This window comes from Nestor notabilis, unplaced genomic scaffold, assembly GCF_000696875.1.
Source record: "Nestor notabilis isolate BGI_N333 unplaced genomic scaffold, ASM69687v1 scaffold14182, whole genome shotgun sequence".
In the NCBI taxonomy this organism is placed as follows: Eukaryota; Metazoa; Chordata; class Aves; order Psittaciformes; family Psittacidae; genus Nestor; species Nestor notabilis.
In genome coordinates, this window is record NW_009917127.1 from 2,005 (window position 1) to 21,206 (window position 19,202).

The 19,202-nt window shown below is 49.6% G+C and overlaps 1 protein-coding gene across 1 annotated transcript in view; it reads right to left on the reverse strand.

Moving 5' to 3' along the window:
• Positions 1-667: 667 nt before the first annotated feature.
• The window catches only part of LOC104413838 (zinc finger protein 185-like), a 20,209-nt gene continuing 1,674 nt past the window's right edge, over positions 668-19,202 (reverse strand). The window contains exons 3-25 of the mRNA XM_010024950.1: positions 19,059-19,142; positions 17,655-17,693; positions 16,991-17,065; positions 15,140-15,214; positions 14,415-14,495; positions 13,932-14,000; positions 12,373-12,456; positions 12,123-12,167; positions 11,640-11,795; positions 10,994-11,071; positions 10,407-10,508; positions 9,805-9,903; positions 9,231-9,344; positions 8,624-8,704; positions 8,330-8,428; positions 7,706-7,861; positions 6,388-6,501; positions 6,037-6,132; positions 4,808-4,912; positions 3,328-3,396; positions 1,706-1,786; positions 1,251-1,353; positions 668-766 (exon numbers count right to left, since the gene is read on the reverse strand). Coding sequence (XP_010023252.1) covers positions 668-766; positions 1,251-1,353; positions 1,706-1,786; positions 3,328-3,396; positions 4,808-4,912; positions 6,037-6,132; positions 6,388-6,501; positions 7,706-7,861; positions 8,330-8,428; positions 8,624-8,704; positions 9,231-9,344; positions 9,805-9,903; positions 10,407-10,508; positions 10,994-11,071; positions 11,640-11,795; positions 12,123-12,167; positions 12,373-12,456; positions 13,932-14,000; positions 14,415-14,495; positions 15,140-15,214; positions 16,991-17,065; positions 17,655-17,693; positions 19,059-19,142 — 2,104 coding nt within the window. The remainder of the gene's footprint in view (positions 767-1,250; positions 1,354-1,705; positions 1,787-3,327; positions 3,397-4,807; positions 4,913-6,036; positions 6,133-6,387; positions 6,502-7,705; positions 7,862-8,329; positions 8,429-8,623; positions 8,705-9,230; positions 9,345-9,804; positions 9,904-10,406; positions 10,509-10,993; positions 11,072-11,639; positions 11,796-12,122; positions 12,168-12,372; positions 12,457-13,931; positions 14,001-14,414; positions 14,496-15,139; positions 15,215-16,990; positions 17,066-17,654; positions 17,694-19,058; positions 19,143-19,202) is intronic.

Sequence of the window (19,202 nt, forward strand, 5' to 3'; positions counted from 1 at the left end):
ACAAAGCCACTGCACATACAGTGAGGCAGGTGCCCCCCTCTTCCTCTTCCTTTCCACCATGAGGCCTCTTTTTACAACCCCAGTGCAGCAGCAGCATTTCTGGTTGCCACTGTGCTTGCTCCTGCCCCATCCAGATCATCAGACAAACCCATACCCCACCTACTCCCTCGGTGATCTGTCAGCAGAGCATACAACTCTCTAGTTTTCCCAGTGGCTTACATAAAAATCCTTTGAGATGAAAAGGAGTAACTGCATCTGGTGCTGCCCTCTTGCTGGAGGAGTGTTCTGGCTGCAAACAGCACCCAGCCTGCTCCAGATTAGCCCAGGATGGAGGAGGAACCTCTAATTACCTTCTGAGAGGACCCTCCACCTCTGAGGGACATTTCTCTCATCACTGCAGCCTGCCCTCTGCTTGTCTCCCCACATGAAGCTAGCACAGCCTGTTCACCACACAATGGCCAGAGATTCTGGCTCTAACTCAGGCCCCTGGGATCAGCTCTACCATGTTTCCAGCTAATTCTGCAACAGCAGTCACTGCTTCCCACTGAAAAGCCACAGGAAAATCCCTGTATGGGTCACTCAGTAGCTGTGGGGGTTAAATGCTCTTCAGAGAACTCCAGAGCTTGCTCATCCAGCCACGTGTGCTGACACTGCACAGGGCACTCACCTAGAAGAGCTTCTCGTAGCACTTGTCACAGTGCACAATGTCCCGGTGGATGAATATTTTATCCAGAAGATCTCCCATTGCTCTGTGGCAAATTCCACACTGCCAGAAGGAAAAGCAGGTGGTCAGACACTAACCAAAGCACTGTGCAGGACAGACAGAGGCTGAACTTCTCTACAGCACATTAATGCCACTGCAGGCTTCCCCCTCCCACACTTGCCATTTCCACTGACTTGTAAACTCTGCAAGGTTTGAGATGCAGCAAGACCTGGGCCACAAAGGCCACAAAGCAGCACACAAGGTTGAGGACATGAGGAAAAAGGGTAAAGGGTGCTGCTGCTCTACCAGAGGACAATAAAGAATTCTCCTTATTCTAGTACACATTTACGTGAGGAACTGAAAAACTTTTGGGGACACAAACAACACAAGATGTCTTTTTTTCCCAGCGTGGATGCAAGCATTTGGCACAGACTATATATACATGACTCAAAGTCTGAGGAGAGAATTTAACACCCAGATTCCAACCCCCACCACCCCATTTCACAGCAGCACACAGAAGGCAGTCAGTGCTAAGGAGTGTTTGTACCCTGAAGCAGTATTCGTGGCAGCAGACGTTAAGATGCTCTATTATGATCTTGGGGCAGTCTCGGATCTCACGGCTGCAGTAGCTGCAGACAGGTTCACTGGACCTGTGAGGGAACAGAAGTGTGAATTCCTCCCTAACACAAGCTGGTTCCAGGCCCAGCACTGGTATCAGAGGCTCCTTACCTACCACCAGCACCACTCCCCCCATGAGCTACCTGCTCCTACCTGTGTCTGACTGCATCAAGTGACAGAGGGAAATGCATTACCCCAAGGACAACACCAGGGCGATACAGATCTTAATGTCAGTGTATTTTCCCAACATCATTTACATTTCACTCTTTTATTTCACCAAACTCATACCAGTGTATGAGTATTCTGACAAAGCAAAACAAGCCTTGAAGTCATTTGTGTTTAAGAGTTTGCTGAAACCCCCAAGGCAGCCCCGTAGTGGCCTACCTCTGCAGGGGAGCACTGGACAGGTAGCGGTGGTGGCTGTAGGTTGCTCTCTCCAAATCACTCATATCCACAAGGCTGCTGCTGGAGACAGAAGGAAGTATCAGCACTTGGCAGTGATAGATGGGAAAAGCATCTCAGATGGAGCCATTAATCATTAATCTAAAGCCCTAAGTGCAACATCCCAGCTGCCTGCTCCTTGGAGAGGAGGTTGGTCCTTCCTAGAAGGCATTTCCCTAATAGAGAGGGAGTGGGGCTGTCACCAGCAGCATCTCCACCTTTGCTGGCTTCACGCTGCACTTCAGAGCACTGGGAGGTGCATCTGGCTGCTGCTGTCCCCTCAGGGAGAGGCAGGATGTGGGCAGCATGGCTGGGAAATGGGGGGGATGCACCCTGAAACCAGCCCCTTCAAGCCTGAGGCCGAGGGAGGTGGCACAGCAGCTTGCTCTGCAGGGTGTCCCACCCTGGCACCCTCCCCAGGAGCAGGGGACATCAGGGAGTCAGTGCTCAGAGTCCTACACAAGGGTCTGTTGAATGCAGCTCAGAGGGGCTGGGAAGCTCTAACAACCATGCTAGTGTGAAGGGAAAGATCCTGCTCCCCCCTGCTTTCCACTGGCAAAATAGGCTGAGAGTAACAAAATCCTGCTCTGGCTGGGTGGGCAGCCTGTGAAATCCTGCCTCTGATACTCTCATCAGGGAAACTTCTCTGGCCTCACCAGGGTCCTGATGTTTACATATGGACCCTACAAACAGCACCTATTTCACTGCTTACCACGCTCCCAAATCCTGATCTACTATGCAGGAAGAGGCACAAAACACACCCTCAGTCTCACCCAGCTGAGTGTTCCCTCTCTCTTCTGACTGCCTGTAGTGTTTCAGGCGCTGCAGCAACACGCTGATCTTTGGCTGCTGACATCTGCTTTGCCAGCCTACAGGAAAGGCTGGAGATTTATGGAGCCTGTCATCAGCTACCACAGTAATGCCAGCACAGCACTGCGAGGACAAATGCCAGCAGGGAGGCATCGAGCTGCCTGTTAACTGCCTGCCACGTCAGGGTAAGCCTGAGGTACACACAGCCACATTCTGCTCTTGGTCACACTGGTGTTAATCTGGAGTAGCTTTACTTAGTTATCTTTGAGCAGAATACAAAAGACTGAAGATTTAAGCTTAAAAATGGCATCTTTTAACTTGTTCTGACTCATAAATAACTTCTTTTAGTGTCAACCCTCCACCTCCACATTTTTCTCAGCAATTCCAATCATTGCTTATGTGTATAAACGCACAGTGATGCCTGACAGTGCCAAATATGCAGCCTAAAACACTGCAGCGTGGTGTTTTCATCCTGTCACTCACCCTAGAGGCTGGCTCACTTGGAGGGGGGGTTATGCCTCCACTTGGAGTTGGGAGACAGGCGTCCTCCTGTCTCCACAACAGGACTGACAGCAGGGTGAGGTCCCCAGAGCAGATTCCCTGCCCGCCCCATGCAACGATTCCTCCGGGGCTAATCCAGTCACGCTGGCACAGCACTAAGTGTGAGCTTGCTCAGGGTGTGTGAGCTGGCAAAGCCACACGCTGTTGCTGTGCACATGTATGCTGACACATGACTGATGTGGACACTCTCATACCTGCCATAGCGCGAGGAGCCCGATAACTCGCTGCTGTTCACGTACTCCTTCACAAAGAGGACCCCTTTTCTAGGAAGGATGGAAACAACCAGAAACATTTGCATTAGAAAGGACTGGAGCTAATGAGAGACAGAGCAAGGGGCCACATGTGTGCCCTTGGACACATCACGTGCATGAAAAGGCACGGAGTGAGAAGCTGTTGTTCTTGAATAAATAGTAAATATCAAGCATTGTTGCTAAATAACACCTAATAGAACCCTGTAATTAACCCACCGAAACGAATCAAGTTAATTACAAAGAATGGGATGGATAATACAACCCTTTCATCCAGTTATCCCTGGTTTTGCAAGGATAAGTCTTTTCCAAACCATGTCAGGATTATGCAGACAATAAGTATTTAGAGAGCTCGTGGTTCTGCCCGTTAACAGTAAAGCTCTGCTGGCACAGCACTGCTCACTGTGGCTGTCACTGGAGTATCTCCAGCGTTGTCATCCATTCTCAGTCGCTGCTGGCTTGCTTTGGGGATGGCTTAGCTGACAGAGCTGCCCTTTCTTGCATATTCCTCCCTCTTCACAATTCTAATTTCAAAATGACATGCCCCCATCTGTCTGTCTGTGGGTCTGGTGCAGATCGAGGGGAGACACGGTGCCCACGGCTCTTCCTCCAGCCATGAAATGAACTAATCAGCCTCTTTCTCCATGGTGTGTTTTGGTTGTTCCCTATAAGCTACGATTAATCCTCTCTCCCTACATGAGCAAACTAAGTCATAGCACAGCTTAAGAAAGGAAAGCTTTTTTGTTACTTAGCATAGACACTTCCCATATAAAGCGTTTCAGATGAGTCTCCTACTCAGATGGGTATTGCAGTACATGACTGTAGGACCCAAATATTGCCCACCAAAGCCTCTACTGACCTCTCGCTGCCTTGAAACGCCTCTCTAAATTGCTAAAAACTGGATGATGGTTTTCACCTCTGAGGAGGAGCCTGTGGAGACCACAAATCCCAGGACACAGCCCTGAGCTGACAGTTGTGCTGTGCTGGGACACTATCTTCTCTAACACAGCACAGATCAGGGTCCTGCACCCACCCCAGCGACATCCATGGCTCCACTTGCTGTAGACTGCTCACAAGAAGAGAGAGTCTTGTGAGAGCCCCACATCCGTGATGAGTGTGTATGGCATGAGGAGCTCCATCACATCCCTCCAGCTACAATGTGTTATGGAGGACTTGTGATTTTGCCACGCTAAAGAGACAACTCACACACTGAGCTACATCCTGGTCTCTACAAAAGGGCATCTGGAGACAAGCACTAAACCCATCTCTCCCATTTGGGTGACTCTGTCTATGCTCTTATAGCCATAAGTGGCTGAGAAATGTCCCGTGGCCCAGAGCAGCAAAGCCTGGCTGGTGTTCACCAAACAGGATGGCCACGTGCAAAACCTCTGTTGCAGCAGGGGCATCAGAACCCACTGGTCCTTACGCGGCAGCGCTGGAGTCGGGCTGGTACCCTGAGGCCAATGCTGGGCTGCTGTGTGGTGAGGCAGTGTTTGGAGTGCAGATCCTCTCACTGGAACTGGACAGAAGCCTGGCAAGAGAGAGAAAAGTCTGTGGGTGCTGGGGACATGAGCTGTGACATGATCCCAGCTGGTAGCCAAGGAAAGACTGACCACTAGGAGGGTAGGTTGGGAAGACGCAATATGATGGCCCTTAACCATACAGATGGATTCATCTCTATCGCTGACCAAAAAGGCTCCTTTCCCTTTTTAAAGCTACGTAACAGGACTGCTTCCCTGGAGAAGCAATCTGGAAAAGTCCCATTTATAGGGCTGTGGGAGAAAAGATCAAACAAGATTTGAATGATGAAGCCTGAAGGGGAGCAGCTGTGGAGGGAAATGGCACACAACATATTGCAGGAGAGGAGGAGATGGGGATGAACTTGCCATAGTCCAGTATAATTATCCCCAGCATAACCATCCCCGATTCAGTAATTTCAGGAGCTGCAGAAGGGAAAAGGTGGCTACTAAAATGTCTTTGGAAAACAGCTCTGCCCGTCCACTCAGTGAGAGCCGTTGAGTTTGCCTTGCAGGGGTGAAGCTGATCTTGCCTGGAGCCAGCCCTAGGCTATCTAAAGATCTTGTGCCTCCTGCTTACACCCACAACGTATTCCCCTTCACAAACCCAACCTCAGAGCTAAGCCAGTGCCTCCACACAATGTCAGATGCATGTGGATGGACTGACACTGCCATGAAGGAGTGCAGAAAGCCCAGGGTAATAGTATTCTGCACTGGACACCTCCTACACCTTCCAACAGCCACGCTCTGCAACCAGTTCATTTAATCACTCATATTCTGGAGATAGTGATCCTCTCTCTTGACATCTCACTTTGGTTTTAGCTGTCTTTTTCCCTGTAGCCTCTGCAAAGGCCAGTTTCTAGCCAAGGGAGGGCAGCCAGGAACAGCCCTTCATTCTCCTGTCCCTCTGTTCTGGCACCTCACATGGTGAAAGATCTCCAGGGATGGATGTATCACAGACCCTGTGCTGGTGGCTTTTGCCAGGAATGGTTTAAGAGTGGTTCTGTGCCTCCAGATCACACATCCACTCCCTGGAAACCACTTGTCTTTCTCTCAGCTCTTGGCTTTGCTTCCTAGCTTCTCTTCCGCCACAGTTTCGTGGAGGTTTCCCTCACAACCGTGAAGACTGCCCATTTACCTGGTGCTGTTACAGTTTAAGCTGTCCATGTAGAACGGCACCCTGTGGCTCCTCTGGGAAATGGGCATGGTGGTGTCTCTGGGAAGGGAGTCGTAGCTATAAAAGGAAGTGACACAATCTCAAGCACTGAACTTGAGCACGTGTGGGATTCTCACAAGAGAATCTTGGCTAAATGTCTCATCAGAATCACCCCCACACCACAGCCATCCACGCAAACAGCTCCTCACTGCATATGCTTAGATCCAAGGAGTGAGTAAGAGGTGGGTTGGGACACTCCAGATAGTGAGTGAATGTAGCAGTGGGGTGTTCTTTGGGTTAAGAAGCCTGGATGCCCCCCCTTTGCCCTCTTACCTCCCAGCCATGGGGTTGAAGTCACAGAGCCCTCTGGCACTGGCACTGTCGTATCTGCTGTTCCTCGGGCTGCTGCTCCCATCATAACCTCTCCCTTCATATTCTGGGGTAGGTCTGGCAAGTAAACACAAAGCCTTGATTACCCTTGTAGACCCTGGAGTCCCCACAGTGGCCAAGTAGTGTTTGTCCCACAACCACCACTGTGGTGCATCCTCCTTCTGCTCTGCCCGTTTCACCAGTGCTGGTTCTGTACCTGCAGAATGCACACAAAGCTCTGGGGCTAGGAAAGCAGGCTCAAAACCTAACCCCTGCACCACCCACATGTGTGAGATACTGACAGCTGACCCATCCAGTGTCAGGCCTGAGCATCTTCCCTTTTCCAAGGCAGAAATCATCAGGGCAATGGCTTTAACCTGTGGGCAGAGCTCAGGCTCTTTCAGCAGAGAAAATGAGCTTAGAGCTTATTGTCATTCCTTTCTTGCAGGTGCCCTGGGGCACAGATTATGTTTATATTGTATACTAGCAATTTGATCCTGATTAAAGCTTCAGGCAACTGTATAACTTAATGTTCAACAATGCTGAAATTCCCTGAAAATCAATGCTGCATGAAAGAGAGAAAGAGAGACAGGCTGAGATCATACTAAGATGAGAAAACCCTGCTCTGGGCAAGACATGCGTTTGGTCTCTGATATAAACTTGAGGGCAGGAGCGAAGTGTAAGGTTCCTGCACTGCAGAGACATGTCAGCACCACACAGTGCCAAGGGTGACATCAGGCTATGAAATACAATAAAGATCTGTCCTGGTTTTTCTAGTCCCAGTCTGCAAATGCCTCCCAAAGCAAGTGAGAGCTTTGTGACACCAACTGAAAAATGCTGGAAGAGGTGTCAGTGGCATTCAGATCATATGAATGTAGATATCAATGTAAATAGTAGTTCTAAGTGTACAACTTGTCTCGTATGTCATTGAGGGTCATGAGAAATAACCATCAGACTGCTCACGAATCCTCACCTCTGCAGTTACAGGGGAGAAGCAGATGTGGTTTCTACACATCTGTCAGGTTTCCAGGTCCTGTGTAGGTGACCTGAACACAACCTGCCAAGAACTCTCTGGTATCACAGAGCAATTATCAGCTTGGATCTCCTGAATCCCTTCTTCAGCCCATCAGGTCCAAGAATGATCCTGTTCCCTGTGTTGTGAGACCTGCCAGTACTGTTGCTCCCTCTGGGAACAAAATCATGTACCTGGACCAGAGTTTCTGGCATATATTTCTGTGCCAGCAGCATTCCCTGTCTCTGCACCCCATCCCTAGGCCCTTACCTTCTGGTGCTGAAGGCTTGGCTGTCCACATAGGATGGTATCCTGTGACTGGGTGCTGACATGCTGCTGCTAAAGGGCTGGCGGTCCATGTACAGTAGCACAGGCTGCTGGGTCTCATTGCCACTGAGAGCACTCTCTGAGCTGAAGGTGGACCTGCTGAAGAATTAGAACCAATTTGACCATAAAGCCAATGTCTATTTGCTACAACAGCTCACACAAGTGTTCAGAATTTGCTGAGGCTGGATCATGCCTCTTTTCACTGGCAACAAGGAAAACCTGGGACATAATGTTGTTGGAGGTGCTTAAGGCCAAGGGAAACACAGAGGTCTGTCCTACTTCCCCTCACATACACGAGCTGAATTCCCAGCACAATGAGATGCTGCAAGATTCAGCAGTCATCTAAGTTAATTTGTTATCTGAAATGAAATATGAATAACTGTGTGTGTGTGTGTAATCCTAAAACCAACAATGTTCCTTTTCTCAGCATCATCTGATTAGCATATGCTGAGCAAATGTACACCGGCCCAGGGCTTCAGCCAGGTTTGTGTCAAGAATCAGGAATGGTGAAGGATAAGGATTTGAGAGCCACTGATGGGGAGAAACAAAGGAACAGTCCCACAGTACCTGGCTACCAGGTCAGGCTCATTGTGCCTCCAGTCTCCCAGGCTCTCACAGTGACTGTCTGTGGTGGTGCAGGTTTGTTCTTCCCAAGCTGGAGTGATCCTGGTCAGGGAGGAAAAAACCTGTTAGAAGCTTCAGCACTTGTGTCTCAACCTGTCCACTGCAATTAGTAAACCCAGTAACACACAAGGCTGTGTTGGTTTCTGAATTGTCTAGCCAAGAACTGAGCAGAACTGAGCAAGAGGGAGAACACAAGATGTAGGAGACAGCCATAAAGCCTGATCCCTGACTCCATACCTTTCCTGGCGTGGGTCAGCTTCATTTCCACATGGGGCCTCTGGAGCAGTGATGCTGCTTTCTCTAGGCAGAGAGCTGGACCTGCCAAGGCAGAAGATCATTACAGTCTGGAGGAGTGCCACTGTGCAGACTTACTGTAGGATGCAGCTGCAGCCCCTGGCCAATCTCCTGCCCTCCAGGAAAGCGCAACATCCCTGTATGGGAATATGCTGGATAATCCAAGAGGTGTGAAAAAAAAGAGGGAAAATACAGATGCTTTAAAAAAATAAAGGTGAAAAGTAAAGCTCCTGATGAGCATCACTGACCTGTTCACTAAGTTTAATTCTGGTCATTTAGTTATGACCATTACGGGTTATCCCATACCTCTGTGTTACATTTCACACTGCTAAGAGCATGACCTGGCCTCTCTTGGGTACCGTCACAGTATCCACTAGATAACTCCACTGCAGAGCCACTCTGGACTTACACATGCCCACGTTAACCCAGGGAGAAGTTTGGTTGATTTTTCTATTTTTCTGTTCCTCTGGGAATACTGATACCCTGTAGGAAATCTGGCACTGGCTTGGATTCCTGCATCAAAACTGCATTTAACTACCCGATTCCTTACCTAGTCATGCTGGGTTCATGGTCAGTGTGTTCCCTTGACCTGTGAGGCTCCGTGTGGACAGTGTGGGCAGGAGGTTCTTGTCCCTTCTCAGTACGGTTGGTTGAGCCTGAGTACCTAAAATAAAGATTTATGCTTAAGGCACTGGAGATAAAACATGGGTGGACATCCATTCCCTAGGCAGGAGCCATCACGCAGGGAGCAGGAGCCATGGTTTGGCCAGGGCTATTCCAAACTGCCCAGGTACCAGATTTAATGGGAATCACGCTTACAAATCCCATGCTAGCTTGCAGGTTGCAGCTAAAGGCTTTGCATCCGAGACTGTTGCAGAAGGAAAACATTAGGCACAGGAGAAAGCACTCGTGTGAGAATTCCCTGGAGTGACAGATGCTTCTGTTACCTCGGGACACACTCATGCATGATTCTGCAGCATTCCTAAGTGCTTGGAGAGTACTTGCTGAGATCCCTGGGCAGTTGGTCTCAGTTACATCAGGAACAGATGAAGACAAGAAGAATTATGAAGTGTGGGCAATTACTGCTAACCACTCACACACGGCAGCGTCAACAGCAGTGGCACCCTTCTTGGATCAGGTCTGGTTTGTGGTCATCCAAGGCCCTTGTGCTCTCATGCTCCCTTTCCCTAGGGGTGTTCCCCTCTTGGAAATCTTGGGAAGACCTGGCAAAGGGAAAGAAACCCCACTCATGACTGCCAGGCACAAACACCTGAAAGCTCAGTTCAGTGCACACTGAGAAGGAAGAAAGTCATGAGGCTTTGGTGCCAAGGGCTAAGCTGTACCCAGCACAGTGAGGCACTGACTTCAGCACACCACGAAGCTCTGCTTAACTGCTTGGGATTCAGTGGAAGGGTCAAGCAGCAACATTTTGACATGCTGAAATCAGCTCTTTAAAATACCAGCCCAAACAATATTTTCTTCTAGCATGAAAGCAGACCTGCAGGGTACCAGATTATTTACTGTGGCTCTATCATATATCAGGTGGTGTTTGCCAGGCCAGGCATCACATCTGGTACAGTGTCAGATAGGACCTGAGGCTGAATTTGAAATGTTCCTCCTGGTCCAGTATTCCAAAGGGGTTCTTCATAGCCAGGCTCACTCACTGAGTGCAGCCAGTGATACCCCTCCACAGAGCTTCACCTCCCCTGGCACCGCAGGCCCTTACATCACTTCCTTCCAGTATGGTTTGCTGTACGCTGGGGCCTCAGGACTCGTGTATCTGCTCTCTTGGGTGCTGCTGCTTCTCTCCTCGTAGCCCAGGACAGATCTGATAAGCAAAGAAAGGCCCATGGCACCTTTAACAGCTGGCACATGAATCCTCACACTATCTACTCACCAGGTAAGGCCTGTGTCAGTCTGTACCATTCACTGCCCCACCAGGACTTGTCTCTATGGACCATATTTAGACTAGAGTTGCATTTCAGTGTCTTTCAGCTGCCTTTCAGCTCCCTGCTGCACCACTGTAGCACTTCACTGGATTATCAGTGAATGAGGAGGTACCAACTGAACCCCATCAAGCACAAGCACAAGAAGGAGAGGAAAAGCTGGGGTGAGGCTGCTTGGTTTCTATCAGAGAAGATGGAGGAGGGATATGACACAAATCTCTTGGTCTATTTTGCAAGCTGTGCTTTAAGCCTCAGCTGCCTTCACCCCAGGGACAAGAGCTATGAAAAGAGGTCTCCTTCTGTGCCTGCCCATTCAGATGTCTGGTAATCCTCAGTAGTGCTCACACTAAATGTACCCCACTCTTACCTTTTGAAGGAATAGTCTGTGTCCTCCAGCTGCACAGGGGTGCTCTCAGTAGGAGGAATTGGGACATCAGAGTGCGAGCTAGACCTGTCAAAAAAGAGAAGGAATTTACAGCTTGCCAACAGCTTCCAGGGCATTTGTGTGAAGTCACAGCACTGCACTTCATACGAGACCAGAAAACAGGAGGTATTCTCTCAGAGAACTGATTTTCCTTCAGAAAAAAACCATTGTCACTATCTCTGATCAAAGAGAATACAGGCTTTTGGTGGGACGAGTGCAGTTTGTAGGCTTCACTTCACACACATCTTGGCTGGATACAAGACTTTTCCAGCCTGGCACAGGATCATGCACCTGGGATGAAGTACAGTAGGAATGACTTAGGGAAGATGGTCCTACATTACTAGCAGCAGCTCTAGGTCTTGGGATTTATCCTACTGGGAGCATTGTGACCCTCCTCACCTCACCTAGGAGATCTGAAGACATCATTTGCTCCCCTCAAGTCTTTTGGTAAACAAACATAGGGAGTCAAGTCCCAAAGTAATGGATGTGTAACAGTGACCACCCAGGATTTTCTGCCTCCCCTTGCTCTGGTGCCCCATTTGCATTCTGCTTCCAGCTCTATTCCAGACAAGTTACTTATTCTGCCCACCACATCTTCCCTCTGTGAGCAGCACTGTGAGAACCAGCAGCAGGCCCTGACCTTCCAGGTTCAGACTTTGCATCACCCAGGTGCTGAGAGGTCTCATACTGGTGGTGCTGCTTGTCTGTGGCATCTGCAGCAACGTCCCTGCAACCAGAGTTGGACCTGGCAAGAGAAGAGAGTCGTGGGTCACAGAAGGAAGCAAACATGAGATTTTCCCTGTCTTAAACACATCTTTTCCTCCTTCCTGCAAAAGCTCCTGCAGCAGACCTGAAGGGCAGAGACATAAATCCAACCAACTCACAATACTGCAAGGAAAAGAGCTGGAAAAATCTCAGCCCATTTTGAGCTGGTGGATAAAGTCCAGCCCCCTTTGCAAGTGCTGCTCCCAGAACACGTTTGTTAGGGAGTACCAGGTCAGCAGAAGACCCTTCTCACTCCAAAATTGAGGAGAAAAGGTTATTTTTACATTGTTAGTAGGTTTACACTCACTTTGGTGGGTAAAATCCGTTGCTGGCTTCTGTGTGTTCAGGATAACTGAAAAGGAGAGACACCGACTTTAGAAAGCACCTTTGGTTTGGTTTGTGATCTTCTACAATGATTTTCTTCTGCATTTAATGAAAGAGAGGAGAGGAAAAACCTAAAACTTCCCAGAGATGTTCCTCAGTGTATTTCTACAGGTAAACTGGCAAGAAACTCTGGGGAAATGTAAGTCAATGATGGAATTTCACCCCAGCTCTACCTTCCATTCGTGGAAACCACAGTTGCTCTGGGGGCCTGTTCATCCCATGGGAATGGCTCGGACTTTTCCTTCAGAGGTTTGTCACTAGGAAAAGGAAAATGCCAGTGAGAGATGCCCTGACAGCATTTATACTGCATCATACTAGAAAAGTCTACTAACAGTCAGAAGGAGCACAAACTGAGGCTAACTCAATATATCAGGGTGGGAAGGGCCAACCTGCTGAGTAGCGTGGTCCTGACCACTGCTCATGGGTTACTCAGAGATGTGCTGCTCCCTGCAGCGAGACCCTGCTCACCCCTTTGCTCAGGTGAGCCTAAGTACCCTACAACAGTTGTTCTCTCTCTTTTGTGGTCAGACAGGGCTCCCCACAGGTCCACCAGCCAGACCCTACACCCATCTTTCAGCCCCTCAGACCTCTCAAGCTGTGCATCCCCCTCCTTCCTTCCTTCAATTAACTCCCTCTCCAGTTTGAGGTGGCTTCAATAATGAGGCAGCCTCTAATTTCTGCCTCACAATTAGGAGCAGTTATGTGACCCACATGACCCCAGGCACAATGAGTGCCTTGTCATCAGCCTGTCCCTGCAATGACATACACAGACATATTTACAGGCCTCAGCTGAAGGACCATGACAATAGTTCAGCCTCTACCTTTTCTCAAGCACTCCAGACTCTGCTTCAGCTGCTGATATCAGTTTGGGGACATTTCTAGCTTTATCTTCACTGAAGGAGGTGGACAGCAATTAACTGTATGTGCTACAGAAACTCATTTGGTCAATCCAAGCCTTCTGTAGTTGCTTAACCCCAACAGCACAAAAGGTGAGGCCACACGTACAACCGGCTGCTTCAGTCTAGAGACAGCCAAACACTCAGGGTGGTAACACTGAGAACAAAAGAGCCCTGTTAATATGGGGTATATTTTATGTACCTGAAATGCTCCTGTGTGCAGTCCAGAGGATAAAGACCACTGGACATAAGCGTACAAGGAAGGAGTGCTCGCTCGCTCTCTCAGGAGAGCCAGAAGCTTCCCTGCCCTCAACTTCAAGTCAGAGCTCTGCCCCTTAACATGCCCATCACCTGTACCCATGCCTTTAGCTTCCCAATCAGTTCCTTCCTCAGGTTTTCCTCCTTACAACAGATCTTTCTCCACTTTCCCCTTGCTCAGCTGCCCCTTCAGACTTTCTACAGGGTGCAGAGGTCCAGAATCAATGTCAGCAGGAGCCACCAGCAACCAAGGTTCAACACATCCCTTGGAGGAGAAAGAAGCTCCCCAGGGAACAGCAGTGAGGAGGCAATTGCAGCAGTAATAAGAAGAGTGAATGCATGAGGTAGACCCTTTAGGGACTGATCCAGAGAGGAGAATCCTTGAAGGAGGTGAAGGAAGAGTAAGCTGGCAAGCTGCAGCTTAGCCAGCAGATGATGCTCTTGGAGTGCAGCCCAGGACCATGACTGGGGAGATCCCATCTGCTTGAGACCACTAGCAGGTATATGTTGTGTCTGAGCAAAAAGCAGGGTAACACCTTATATTCAGCAGCACAGATCAGCCTTTCTCAACTGCTTACCCATCCCCACGCTGTGACACGGTTTCAGATGAGGATTTCCCATTAGGGGCCTGTCCATTTTCCCCATTTCTGCAAGGGAAACAGCAAAAATGGTTAGGTGGGGAGAGGAGGGGACACAATGTGAGGCATAGGAGCTTTGGGGCAAGGGGCTTGTTGGAACTCTGCTGCCTACAATGCAGGGATTGGATTAAAATGAAATCCTGATCAGTTTAGGAGATAGAAAGCTCTGCTATTTCTGAGCATCGTAAAGAACTGGGTAATGTTCAAGCTGTGGGAGGCCCATAGCTTCCATCTGGCTGTATTTCCTCCCAGATTTCTAAGGCTTTTGTAAAGCTCCTTTCTCAGATTCTCAGTGCTATGGTATTTATTGTTCCAGCACTGCACTGCGGCCAGAGCAATCGCGTGGTGGGAAACCACAAAGTGCAGCACATCCCTCACTCTCCTTAGCAGAGCTCTGGGGTGATGCAGGCCCAACAGCCCGACCTGATTTCAGCAGAAGTGGAGATTCTCTCTGAACTTTCCCTCAAGGATGTAGTTGTTTGGCTCTTGGTGCCTGTTTCAGGGCTGCAAGAGAAGGCAAAGAGAGAAGCTGTCATTGCTGAAGGAGCCAGCTCCCCACTGCAGCTGCCCAAAGCTTCCTGCATTCATGTATGAATGAATCAAATGGAAAACACACATCACTTTTCAATACATTCACTTACAAAGACATCTTATCAGAAGCAATTTTTACCTTAAAACACTGGCATTGCCAGGAACAGCTGCCTTCTGCCAACTACACACATAGAATAAACCCAACAGAACCAGGTCAGTAAAGCAGAGTGCTCTTTGCAGTGCTGTGGCAACCCAGGTCCACATTTTTATACCCCAGTCATGAAGTCAACCAAAGCTAAAAGCAACTGAAAATCACCCCCTACACATCTTTAGTGAGGTGAATTTTGGCAAGTTTGAGTTTTTCCTTTCAGGTTGGAACACTTTTATCAGGGTGTTGTCAGATCCTTGCAGGACACCACCTGGATTTCAGCCATTAAACCTGCCTTAAAACAGCAGCCTGCATCTGAGAAAAGTCTCCCATGTATAAGGCTGACAAATGTGATTCATTTCACCCCCCAGAGGGGTGCCCACAGGATTCTTTGACTCACGCAGCTACCTGTGGGCTGCTACAGCTGCAGATGATGTCCAAGACCTCTTGGCTGTGCTGCAACACTTACCTGGAGGGAGACGCTGCTGTTGTCTTTGGCTCATTCCAAGAAGATCCCGTGGTGGTTTTTCTTAGCCCATTAGTACTGACAATAAAACAACCAAGTAACAAAGCATTAAAACCAGAAGATTTTTAGGTGCTTTCTGTGGGGGGGGACAAATCCTTGTCTGGCCCACAGCTCTGGTGCCTGCTTCCTGGCAGTGAGGCCAAACCCTGCTGTGCAAGGACTCCCATGTGCTGCTGTCCCCATGCCCTCCTGCACTGATGTGACCAGAATCTGCCTTTCTGCTGAAAGGCTCTGTCTTTTCCTATTTAACACTCCAGAGCTGTTTCTAGCCCCAGCATTTGAGTTTGCACTGAAATCCAACCTCCCCAAACAGATTAAAGCTCTGTGCTCCCACAAAATTCATTTTGCTATGTGCATGTGTGTGACCTGTGAGGGAAGGAGGAAAACTGCTTCCCAGCCTTGCCTCAAACCTGCCCCACAATGGCACAGAATTGCTACCAACATTCACGAGGCAGCTCCTTCATCCTGAAAATAAAGTGTTTCAGGCTGAAAGGCCCCATTTACTGAGCACCCTGCTGGGCCCACTAAGGACCAGAGTGGCAGAGAAGTCAATAATGCTGCTGCCTGGCGACAAGCCACCCCTCAGAGCAGGAACACAGAGCTGAATCCCAGATGAAACAGATCTGCTTGAAAACATAGGAGAATCCTATGAGGATTCTTCTCTGAATCCTTCCATGAGGACAGACTGAGAGTTGGGCTTGTTCAGCCTGGTGAAGAGAAGGCTCAGGGAAGACCATGTTCCAATATCCAGAGAGGGCCAAGTTGGACAGGGCTTGGAGCAACCGGAAGGTGTCCCTGCCCGTGGCAGGGGCTGGAACTGGATGAGGTTTAAGGTCCCTCCAACCCAAACCAGTCCATGATTCCATGATTCTCCCTCCTTGGGCAAACATCTCCATTTCAGCCAAACATTTCTGCATCTCACTCAGCCCCACACCACGTGCTGCTGTTCTGACCAGTGTGGGCTAAGGGACAGTGTGGCTGCTGCCCCTTCAGACCAGAGACAGCCTGTCCCCAGGTCTCATAGACAACAGAAAGAATGCTCCAGCTTGTCTGTCACTGCTCCTGCCTACACTTGGGCTTCACAGTAGCCTGTGAAAGGGGCTGGGGGCTTGAAACCAGGCTAAGCATTTCCCATCGAAGCAAAGATCAATTTAAAGCTAATGAACCTCCCAAACCTCCCTGCTCACACCTCCCTGCTGCCATCAGAGCAGAATAATTAAATCTAACTCTAAGGAAAGCAGAGAGCTGGCTCAGGGGACTGCACATAGCGAGGCGCTGAGTATTTCATGTCTACGTGATGAGGTCAGGTCACACAGCCCGTTTGGGAGTAAAGGAAGATCATCACTATCTGATGGCTGCTCTGACTCCTCCTGGAGCTGTCTCTCCAGAAGTGCCACCAGGCTCATTCCTGTGGTGTGAGCTCCTTGTGAAATCAGGGCTGAGGAGTGTGATGAGGAGAGGGGCTCAGGGGCAGGTTGACCCACATTAGAGTTGGCCTGCAGTTAAATGCAGTTTGTCACCCCCAGGACTGTCAGTTGGGCACTTTGTGCCTCTCCCTGTGCCTGCCCGTTTGTTCCACCAAGACAGCCCATGTCATTTTCATTTTGGATATTTCCCTTTTGGCAAAAAAAGGGACAAATGGGATTTTCTGAGCAGCCTCTTTGAAAACCCCCATCTCTAGTTGTGTTCAGTCAGCTGCTACCTTCAGGTAAATGTAGTTATCTGCAAAGATGGCAAATCAGGTGCTCTGAAACCAGAAACAGCCACCACACTGCTCCAGTATGAGGTAAATACCTGGTGTCATCTGGTGTGAACCTGCAGGAACCAGCTGAACTCCTCCTCTGCTGTCCCTCCTCTTCTATCTCAATTCTTTCAAAAGGCAAGAAAACAGAGACAAATATCACTGCTTCCTATTCCCACTGCTGACTCAGGCAGCTTATCCTTGTTTCCCATAAACTAGGTTTTCCCTCTGTTTACCCCAGAGGCAGATTTTCCTGCTTCTCATGCTCCCTGTGCACTGCTATGGGTGAGCACCTCAGCTGAATGAAGTGAGAACAGTGGCATTCTGCTGACACAGTTGCTTTACAAATAGCATCAGCTGGATGCTGAAATCCCAGAGAGTGCCCAAGGCATCATTCCCCATCCCACCCACTGCTTTAGAAGGTGAACGCTTGAAGAGCATTCACCCTGCTGGTTGGAGCCAGCCTTCCCTGGAAGATGAAAGGCAGTGAAGAGTCCCTCCTTGTTTCAGATTGCCCACAACCCAAAGCATCATCAGTTCTGTTTTCTCAGTGTTTCCAGCACTTTGGGCTCTCAAAAGCCAGTGCATCCTTTTAAAGGGAAGTGTCCCTCCTACACTTTGAAACACCCGGGATCTCCTGTCCCAGCACTAAGAGCATCCCTGGCACAGCAGAGACAAACACAACCCCAGCAGTACTTCCGAGGGCCAGTGACCTACCTCTTGGCAAACAAGGGTGGGAATTCTTGTGTTGGGCTGCTGTAAAGGAAGCACAAAGGCACGAGTTAAAAGTTTGGAGGTAAAAACCACACTTTGGGCAGGGCGATGCCCACAGAGTCTCTGACCCAAACTGACCAAGATGGTGCAAGGCATTGAGGCCTCATGTAACACTCTTTGGGCAGAGCTGGCAGTGACCACGTGTGTTAAACCTCTGCAAATTACAGAGCAGAGGAAATGAAAACAGGAGGAGCAGCTATTTACAACGTGTGAAGTAAAGAAGCTCTCCCAAAGGGCTTCTTTAATTTCATACCTTCCTGACGGCTGTTTTTCTTCCTGCATACAAACCTGCCTCCCAGAGGAACTAACAGCCAGTGCAAACACCCTTAATGGCCTCATGGACCCCAGAGAATCCCAGTCTGGTTTGAGTTGGAAAGGATGTTAAAGCTCCTCCAGCTCCAACCCCTGCCCCGGGCAGGGACACCTTCCGCTAGAGCAGGTTGCTCCAAGCCCCTGTGTCCAACCTGCCCTTGAACACTGCCAGGGATGGGGCAGCCACAGCTTCTCTGGGCACCCTGTGCCAGCGCCTCAGCACCCTCCCAGGGAAGAGCTTCTGCCTCAGAGCTCACCTCAATCTCCCCTCTGGCAGGTTAAAGCCATTGCCCTTGTCCTGTCCCTACAGGCCCTTGTCCAAAGCCCCTCTCCAGGTTTCTTGTAGCACCATCCAAACACTTCTCCCACTCTGGGCCCAGGTGAGTGCTGCTGGCACATGCCCTCTGCTTCCTCCTGCCCTTGCAACCTCCCAGTGCCTCATTGTGTCACCCTGAGTTATGTCAAGAGGAAAAGGATTTACAGTGAAAGCAAGTTGCAGAAGTCACTGCCATGATGGCACCCGGGGGGTCAGAGACCTTGGAAGTCTGCTTCATTTTACCCTTTCCAGGAAAGAGATGGACAAAAAGAGCCCCAAACAAGTATCTCCCACACATCTTAACACTCCTGTTACACCACCACATCACTGTTAGGTTCTTTTTCCCCCACAGAACTATTCTGAAGCTGCAACTAAGATCAGGATCTTGTAAATCTTATCATCCAAACACAGTGTAAAGGCAAACTGTAGCAAAAAGCTGATCCATGGTGGATGCAGTTTGTATTTGCTCTGATTTTCCCCCTGCATGCAACAAACTGCAGAGAGCAGCAGTAAGAACTGAGTCTGAACACTGAAGTCTTGACTGCTGGCCTCCAAATGCCTGCTGCACTGAGCGCAGATACCCTTGGCACTCCTGAAGAGGCATCAAGCAGCTCTGGCTTCTCCTCTCATCGGAAAGGAGCCCATCCCTTCCGAGAGGCCTGGCTCAGGGCACCCCCCCGCGAGCCCCCCCACAGCCCTGCCCCGTGCTGCACACTCACCCACTGCTTTTCTTGGCTGCAGAGAGGACGTAAGCGCGTTCTCTGCTGGCGCTGCGCCTCAGGACACTGTTGGCTGCCTCTGTCCTGGAGGGGAGGGAAGAGAAGGGGTCACATCCTGCTCATGCTCTCAGTGGCTGGTGCCAC